General features: G+C 41.2%; 2 protein-coding genes across 2 annotated transcripts; one reads left to right on the top strand and one right to left on the bottom strand.

Annotated features, from left to right (window-relative positions):
- Positions 1–2584: 2584 nt before the first annotated feature.
- On the bottom strand, positions 2585–3169 carry LOC138370010 (uncharacterized). Its single transcript, XM_069333778.1, has one exon. The coding sequence runs from the start codon at positions 3167–3169 to the stop codon at positions 2585–2587; it is 585 nt and encodes a 194-aa protein (XP_069189879.1).
- A 30-nt stretch (positions 3170–3199) lies between these two features.
- LOC123750420 (EF-hand calcium-binding domain-containing protein 5-like) lies at positions 3200–4312 on the top strand. The gene has a single exon (XM_045732535.2). It carries the CDS (start codon positions 3200–3202, stop codon positions 4310–4312), a length of 1113 nt encoding a protein of 370 aa, XP_045588491.2.
- The last annotated feature ends 5424 nt before the right edge of the window (positions 4313–9736 follow it).

Raw genomic sequence — 9736 nt, 5'->3', positions numbered from 1 at the left:
AACATGAGAGGGAATCCACAGAAATTTGACGACTCTTCCCTGATTGGTTAATATTCTCACAACTTTCTTGATTTCAGTGACTATCGCAGGATTTTCTGCCCAATTTTTAGTGAGGCTTTGTTGCCCTGCTTTTGAATCAGTGCAGATCACTGTACCGTTAGTGTTTCGTTCAAGGAATCTTAACGCCATAACAATGGCGGATAACTCCGCTTGCGTTGAAGAGGCATAGTTCTCATTACGTGCTTTCCCTTCTTTTCCACGTTGAAAGACGTTATTCCCAATTAGAGTGTATGCTGCACCAGCCCTGCTACTGATATGGTTAGATGATCCATCAGTGTATATTTCATTTTACTCATTTCCTCTGTATAGATTTCCTCGAGATAATTGTGCCTCATTTCTTGTGGTATTATGTTGAACTTTTTTGTTGCCATTTCATTGACGATAATCTTGCATGAGTCATCCTCCCAGGGAGGTAACCTCTCTACAGGCAGGAGCTCACGGGCTTGCTCAGGCAGGTGAAGTTCTTCGAGGTAGCAGACTGATCTGTGATGCCATTTTTGCTTCTCCTGTTTCCCCCTGAAAGTAGCACAGAAATCAGTTTTTTCTTAGCAATATCATTGTATTGGGGATCTCTGGGGATCATAATTGCAAGCTTAGCATTCAGTTCCATAATTCTGCTTTTAACACTTGGGAGGGACAACTCTCGTTGATTAGATGTTTTGGCAATTCTTGGGACTCAAAGAAGGATTTTCATGGCTTCATTTTCTGTGTTTCAAGTTTTTTTTTTATCGCTTTGCGAATAAGTGCACAAAACTGGTGCGGCATAGTCTATGACGGAGCGCACATTGGCTGTGTACATCATTTTGAGCACGACAATAGAGACTCCATGCCCATTCCAGTTCATAGCTCTTAGTGCCCTGAGTCGACTTCTACATGTTCCTATGAGTTGATTGAGCTCCTCTATCTTCCCCTTGTTAGAGCCGACAGTGACGCCAAGGTACCGATAGTGGTCAACCCATTTAAGTGCTACACCATTAGTTTGTAGTTCTTCATTTTCTCCCCGCTTGTGATGAGTGTATGGCTTTAGTCTTGTTTGTGGAGAAAGTGAACCCGTGAAAGTGAAAGCTTAACACGTTTCCTTCCAAGGAGTTCAATGGACTGTTTAATTTTTCCCAAGGTGGGAACTTGTATTAGAAAATTATTTGCAAATCCAACTTCTTGTGTTTCTTCTAAAAATTCAATATTTGCAATGGCGTTCATAAGTATGTTAAATAGAGTGGGGCTTAAGACCGCTCCTTGGGGGGTCCCGAGTTCCATGCTAATTGTTCTCGAGACTGCTCCGTTGAAGCAGACCTTGGCTTTCCTCCCTGTGTGGTAGTCTTCAATCCATTTCACGAGTCTCCCCTTGATACCCGTGCATGCAAGCTCGTGCAAGCACGTCCAGGCAAGTTGTACATACACATTCACAATTTTCTTAATGTCTAATCAAAATAAAAGAGTTGGTATGGCGTTGTTCTTAAGGCCATCCAGCCAGTATACCAGCAAATATACTCTAACCCTGCTCATAGTACAGGATCTAAGTAAACTCTCAGTGGATATGCACCAAGAAGCGGGGTATATCTTTCAGTGAATATATCCCTTAAGTAGAAGACCTATCAGGACAAAGCGGCAAGCCATTACGACTAATGGCTTGGTCATAACCATTAACCAAGCCAATAATAGCAAAACTAGACACAGCGAATTCGGAAGTTCTCCTCTGTGCCTGAGATAGTGATAAACATGACGGGAATTGATGATTCGCTTTTATGAGCACGTTTTATGAAGACAGACTGAGCTGGGAGGAGCCTTGTGTAACTGTACGCTGCTGGCCAGAGTCTAGTCCTTCAGGAAATAGAGTTATTTCATCCTTTTCAAATGCACGGTTGGGAAACCTTTTTCCTGAGAGCTTGTCCAGGGAGGTCTGGTGGGACTCAGAGCCAAAGTCTTCCAGGAGAAAACTTACCAAGAAAAAATCAACACGAGAGCAGTCACCAGGAGAGCAGTCACCAAGAGAGCAGTCACCAGGAGAGCAGTCTCCATGAGAGCAGTCACCAAGAGAGCAGTCACCAATAGAGCAGTCACCAGGAGAGCAGTCACCAAAAGAGCAGTCACCAAGAGAGCAGTCACCAAGAGAGCAGTCACCAGGAGAGCAGTCACCAAGAGAGCAGTCACCAGGAGAGCAGTCTCCATGAGAGCAGTCACCATGAGAGCAGTCACCATGTGAGAAGTCACCATGACAGCAGTCACCATGAGAGCAGTCATCAAGGAGCAGTCACCAAGAGAGCAGTCACCAAGAGAGCAGTCACCAGGAGAGCAGTCTCCATGAGAGCAGTCACCAAGAGAGCAGTCACCAAGAGAGCAGTCACCAGGAGAGCAATCTCCATGAGAGCAGTCACCAAGAGAGCAGTCACCAAGAGAGCAGTCACCAGGAGAGCGGTCACCAAGAGAGCAGTCACCAGGAGAGCAGTCTCCATGAGAGCAGTCACCATGAGAGCAGTCACCATGTGAGAAGTCACCATGACAGCAGTCACCATGAGAGCAGTCATCAAGGAGCAGTCACCAAGAGAGCAGTCACCAAGAGAGCAGTCACCAGGAGAGCAGTCTCCATGAGAGCAGTCACCAAGAGAGCAGTCACCAAGAGAGCAGTCACCAGGAGAGCAGTCACCAAGAGAGCAGTCACCAGGAAAGCAGTCTCCATGAGAGCAGTCACCAAGAGAGCAGTCACCAAGAGAGCAATCACCAAGAGAGCAGTCACCAAGAGAGCAGTCACCAAGAGAGCAGTCACCAAGAGAGCAGTCAGCAAGAAAGCAGTCACCAAGAGAGCAGTCACCAAGAGAGCAGTCACCAAGAGAGCAGTCACCAAGAGAGCAGTCACCAAGAGAGCAGTCACCAAGAGAGCAGTCTCCATGAGAGCAGTCACCAAGAGAGCAGTCACCAAGAGAGCAGTCACCAAGAGAGCAGTCACCAAGAGAGCAGTCACCAAGAGAGCAGTCACCAAGAGAGCAGTCACCAAGAGAGCAGTCACCAAGAGAGCAGTCACCAAGAGAGCAGTCTCCATGAGAGCAGTCACCATGAGAGCAGTCACCATGTGAGAAGTCACCATGACAGCAGTCACCAAGAGAGCAGTCATCAAGGAGCAGTCACCAAGAGAGCAGTCACCATGAGAGCAGTCACCAAGAGAGCAGTCACCAAGAGAGCAGTCACCAAGAGATTAGCCACCAAGGATCAGTCACCAAGGATCAGTCCCCAAGGATCAGCCACCAAGGATCAGTCACCAAGGACCAGTCACCAAGGATCAGTCACCAAGGATCAGTCACCAAGGATCAATCACCAAGGATCAGTCACCAAAAGATCAGCCACCAAGAGATCAGCCACCAAGGATCAGTCACCAAGGATCAGTCCCCAAGGATCAGTCACCAAGGATCAGTCCCCAAGGATCAGTCACCAAGGATCAGTCACCAAGGATCAGTCACCAAGACATCAGTCAGCAAGGATCAGTCACCAAGGATCAGTCACCAAGGATCAGTCACCAAGACATCAGTCAGCAAGGATCAGTCAGCAAGGATCAGTCAGCAAGGATCAGTCAGCAAGGATCAGTCACCAAGAGATCAGTCACCAAGACATCAGTCAGCAAGGATCAGTCAGCAAGGATCAGTCACCAAGGATCAGTCACCAAGGATCAGTCACCAAGGATCAGTCACCAAGACATCAGTCAGCAAGGATCAGTCACCAAGGATCAGTCACCAAGGATCAGTCACCAAGACATCAGTCAGCAAGGATCAGTCACCAAGGATCAGTCACCAAGAGAGCAGCCACCATGGATCAGTCAGCAAGGATCAGTCACCAAGGATCAGTCACCAAGGATCAGTCACCAAGGATCAGTCACCAAGACATCAGTCAGCAAGGATCAGTCAGCAAGGATCAGTCACCAAGAGATCAGTCACCAAGGATCAGTCACCAAGAGAGCAGCCACCATGGATCAGTCACCAAGGATCAGTCACCAAGGATCAGTCACCAAGGATCAGTCACCAAGGAAGTCACCAAGAGATCAGTCACCAAGAATCAGTCACCAAGAAAGTCACTAAGAGATCAGTCACCAAGGATCAGCCACCAAGGATCAGCCACCAAGGATCAGTCACCAAGGATCAGCCACCAAGGATCGGTCACCAAAGATCAGTCACCAAGGAAGTCACTAAGAGATCAGCCACCAAGAGATCAGCCACTAAGGATCAGTCACCAAGGATCAGTCACCAAGGAACAGTCACCACGGTAGTAAGAGATCACGGAAGTCAGTAATCTTCCGTGAAGACATCATAGTAGACAGAAGACTATTAAGGTCATCATCTTACACTCACTGGAGACTGGTTCAGTAACTGGCTGAGCGTCAGACCCCTCGACCCAAGCATGAGACCAAGTGCTGGCATCTCTCGCTAGTATTAATAAGCTTCTGCCAATTAGTAACATTAACTGTTCTCCTGAGTTCAGATCAGTTGGTGAAACATGCGACTCGTCGTGGGTGATTGTCGATTCTTTACGTCAATGATATAGAAAAGCCTTTAAAACTGTTATGTAAACAACACCTTTGTTTTATCGTGGGAGTTATGTATTGGAGAGAGAAGGGTGCTGAGAATACTGTTGGCTGATGGTCACCAAACCATCATAACTACTCCGTTCCATCCACGTGGGCTCTAGGAGACTCGAACCCTGGACCCCAAGCGTGTGTGTGTGTGTGGCCCACGCTTACATCTATATAAATAAAATGTAAATGTTCGTTTGTGCATAACCGCTAATTTCCAAAAGTTCTTCACCGATGGCTTTGAAATTTTCACACAACGTTCCATTCGCATCCGAGCGAGTTTGTATATACATGTCATATATATGGCACGTCTGTGACGGGAAAAAACATGCTTTTTTTTAAATTCATTTTTCATGAGTTTTTCATGTGTGGGAAATCTTCGAAACCTCTTTACCGATTGCTTTGAAAGTTTTAGTCAACGTTGCATTCGAATATGCGCATCTTTTTATATACCTATATACAGCCCTCAGCTGTAACAGGAAAAAACATGTTGTTTTTTCTAAACAACGCCATCTCTTGGACGTAAGAGCAACACACTCTGTAATCTCCGAAAGTTCTTCACCGATTGCTTTGAAATTTTGGCAAAACATTCCATTCAAATTGACACGTGTTTTAAATACCTACTATATAGATGCCACACCTGTGACATGTAAAAACATTTTTTTTTTAAACAGCGCCATCTGTTGCACGTAATTTCAACACACATGCTATACTAAATATGTTACGATTCCATTTCAATGTTTCTGATTACATTGATAAATTTAATTTTCATAGATTTCGATTTATTTTCATTTTGATTTAATTATTTTGTGTGATATTGCGTTGAAATTGAACTGTGTTGTTTACCATACCGTTCATTTCATGAATATAAGTATAGATGCCACACCTTTGACAAGTAAAACTATGCTTTTCTTGAAAAACAGTGCCATCTGTTGCATGTAATAGCAGCACACACTATTCTAAATATGTTACAATTCCATTTCAATGTTTCCGATTGCATTGATTAATTGAATTTTCATAGATTTCGATTTATTTTCATTGTGATTTAATTATTTTGTGTGACATTGCGTTGGAATTGAGCTGTGTTGTTTACCACACCGTTCACTTGAGTATGGTTTATTTGCTTTTTTTTCATTTCTTTTCATTTCATTTTTTAACTGTTCTTATTTTTCAGTGATGGGAATCAGATCATTTGATGTTCCCAATTTTTTAAGGGAACATCAGATCATTTGGGAATGCATTGGACAAGGGAGTGGGGAATTGTGGGGAGGACGAGGTGGCGGGAATGGGGGATGGTGGGGAGTTCGAGGGGATGGGTGAGTGGGGAATGGTTGGGAGGACGAAGGGACAGGAGAGTTTGGAATGGTACCTAAACAATAGGAAGTCCCCTCGTCCCCCACAATCCCCATGTTCCCTGCTCCCTCGTCCTCACCACCATTACCCCCTCTCCGGTCCCTTTGTTCTCCCCATGATTCCCCACTCCCGTCCCCCCTCATCCTCCCCACCAATCCCCACTCCCTCGTCTGATGCATTCCCAAATGATCTGATGTTCCCATCACTGAAATATAAGAAAAAAAGTTAAGAAAACGAAATGAAAAACAAAACAATGAAAATAATAGAAAAATAAGCTATACACACGAAATGAACGGTATGGTAAACAACACAGCTCAATTCCAATGCAATGTCATTCAAAATTTAAATAAAAATGGAAATAAACTGAAATGTATGAAAACTCAAATTATCAGTGTAATCGGAAACATTGAAATGGAATCGTAACATATTTAGTATAGAGTTTGTTGCAATTGCATGCAACAGATGTTGCTGTTTTCAAAAAAGCAGGTTTTTACCTGTCATAGGTGTGACATCTATAAAGTACATATATAAAAACACATGCGTATTTGAATGGAACGTTATGTAAAAATTTCAAAGCAATCGGTGAATAACTTTCGGAGATTACAGCGTGTGTTTCTCTTATGTCCGCCTGTTTGTCCAATGGCGCTGTTTTTCAAAATAGCATGTTTTTCCCTGTCACAGGTGAGGCATGTATATAGTAGGTATATAAAAACACGCGCCTATTCGAATGCAACGTTGTGTCAAAAATTTCAAAGTAATCGGTAAAGAGGTTTCGAAGTTTTCCCTCATATGAAAAACACTTGATAAACACAGTTTAAAAAAAAAAAACATGTATTTCCAGTCACATACGTGACTTCTATATATTATGTATATAAAAACCTGCTCGGATATGAATAGAACGTTGTGTGAAAATTTTAAAACAATCAGTGAAGAGCTTTCGGAGATTAGCGATTTTGAACAAACATTTACATTTTTATTTATATATATATATATATATATATATATATATATATATATATATATATATATATATATATATATATATATATATATATATATATATATATATATATATATATATATTATTAAATATGACCGAAAAAGTAAGATTAATAATTCTAACACGAATTTTCTCAATCTTTCTTACATTTCTTTTCACTGTTGGAGGTAAATCAAAAATCAATTCTCCAAAATTCATTTTTATTTCTAGTCTGACGCGACACGAGCGCGTTTCGTAAAACTTATTACATTTTCAAAGACTTTAGTTCACAAATACACAACTGAATAGAACTTACGCATCTCCGATTTTATATCTACATTTGAGTGAGGTGAAAGGGGTGATGTGGCATTAACACAAGACAGAACAAGATGTGGCATTAATAGGGTATTAATTTCATCAACACAAGACAGAGCAAGAGTATTAATAGGGTATTAATTTCATCAACACAAGACAGAACACGAAACAATGGATATTGAATAGAGGTGTTTGTAGAAAGCCTATTGGTCCATATTTCTTGATGCTTCTATATTGGAGCGGAGTCTTGAGGTGGGTAGAATATAGTTGTGCAATAATTGGCTGTTGATTGCTGGTGTTGACTTCTTGATGTGTAGTGCCTCGGAAACCATTGGAGAAGCCGTTATTGACTAGGACCTGCCTTACCCTACAGAGTTCTTCGTCGACTTGCTTCCATTCTGAGCTGTGGCTGAGAGCACGGTCGACATATGCGGCTTCTCCAATGGTTTCGTCGAAGACATCATAAGAAGGAAAGTGAAAAGCCATGCAACCTCTGAAGAGACAACTAACACAACACCTATACCCCCTATTAGACTATTTTACAGGAACTTCTTTTCCACAGCTCATAAAACGGAGGAAAGGGTCCTGAAAGATATTGTTAATAGAAACGTTATCCCTACAGACAAAAATCAGAGGATACAACTGACGATTTACTATAAAACCAGAAAAACGGCCAGCCTACTCATGAGAAACTCTCCAGACACAAAACAGAACGCTTTAAAAGAGACTAACGTCGTCTATGCCTTCAAATGCCCTCTTGGGGACTGTAAGCTCCAAAAAACCCAGTATATAGGCAAGACAACAACATCTCTTTCTAGGCGTTTAACGATGCATAAGCAACAGGGCTCCATTAAGGAACATATAATCTCTTCCCACAACCAAACCATCGCCAGAGAAATCCTAGTAAACAACACAGAAATCATCGATAGATACAGCGATAGCAGGCGGCTTGACGTTTGCGAGGCACTACACATCAAGAAGTCAACACCAGCAATCAACAGCCAATTATTGCACAACTATATTCTACCCACCTCAAGACTCCGCTCCAATATAGAAGCATCAAGAAATATGGACCAATAGGCTTTCTACAAACACCTCTATTCAATATCCATTGTTTCGTGTTCTGTCTTGTGTTGATGAAATTAATACCCTATTAATACTCTTGTTCTGTCTTGTGTTGATGAAATTAATACCCTATTAATGCCACATCTTGTTCTGTCTTGTGTTAATGCCACATCACCCCTTTCACCTCACTCAAATGTAGATATAAAATCGGAGATGCGTAAGTTCTATTCAGTTGTGTATTTGTGAACTAAAGTCTTTGAAAACGTAATAAGTTTTACGAAACGCGCTCGTGTCGCGTCAGACTAGAAATAAAAATGAATTTTGGAGAATTGATTTTTGATTTACCTCCAACAGTGAAAAGAAATGTACGAAAGATTGAGAAAATTCGTGTTAGAATTATTAATCTTACTTTTTCGGTCATATTTAATAATATATGTCTACAGGAAAGACTGCTACCAAAATATACTAATATATATATATATATATATATATATATATATATATATATATATATATAAACATCAGTATATATAATTATCCAGTATGATTCGTCAAATAATTAATTGAAATAACAATTAACATTAGTTTATCATATTGAATATAATATATTGTTTGCATATTTGCATATATATCATACTTGTATTATTCAAGTACCTTGTTGTGTTTATTAGTATTATTTGGTTATTGGCTGATGCAATAATTTTAGAGCTAGGCTAGACTGTGAATATCTATGAATAAAATATAATAAATAAATATATAATTTTATATATTTGAATATAATATATAATTATATGTTATATAATTGAATAAAATACAAGCTGATGTGTAGAAATGCCTGCAGGTAGATTGTGGGTCTCCAATCAAGCACTCAGTTCCCCTTTAAGAAAGCTTCCTGCCCCGCTACAGTCCACTATCCTTCCTAGGAAAAGAGGAGTAGGATTTACAACCCTAGCTAAGGACTGAAAATTTAGTTTCTTTGTTTCCCATCCTCAACTTACCCCATCTTTAGCCTTCCTCATCCCCAGCTCACCCCATCCTTAGCCTACCCCATCCCCACCCCACCCCATCCTTAGCCAACCCCATCCCCACCCCACCCCATCCTTAGCCCACCGTATCCTCCAGTCAAAACTATCATATGCAGTTATTCACATATAAATAATCCACTGACTAATCCAGCAGACAGCCAATTAGCAGCAGGAATATTTCTCAGGGAGTAATGCCAGATATTTCTCAAATGTATAATAATATTATTATATTGCGGAGTCTTGTATATTTTGGTCTACGCGGTGACCTCAATATCCCCGAGTAACGTTCATTCAACCCTGATAACGTTTTTCAACGCTGATAACGTTCATTCAACGCTGATAACGTTCATTCAACGCTGATAACGTTCATTCAACGTTAATAAC

This window comes from Procambarus clarkii, chromosome 30 (assembly GCF_040958095.1).
Source record: "Procambarus clarkii isolate CNS0578487 chromosome 30, FALCON_Pclarkii_2.0, whole genome shotgun sequence".
Taxonomy (NCBI): domain Eukaryota; kingdom Metazoa; phylum Arthropoda; class Malacostraca; order Decapoda; family Cambaridae; genus Procambarus; species Procambarus clarkii.
The sequence above is the reverse complement of the archived record's forward strand: the minus strand, read 5'-3'. Positions and strand labels throughout refer to the sequence as shown.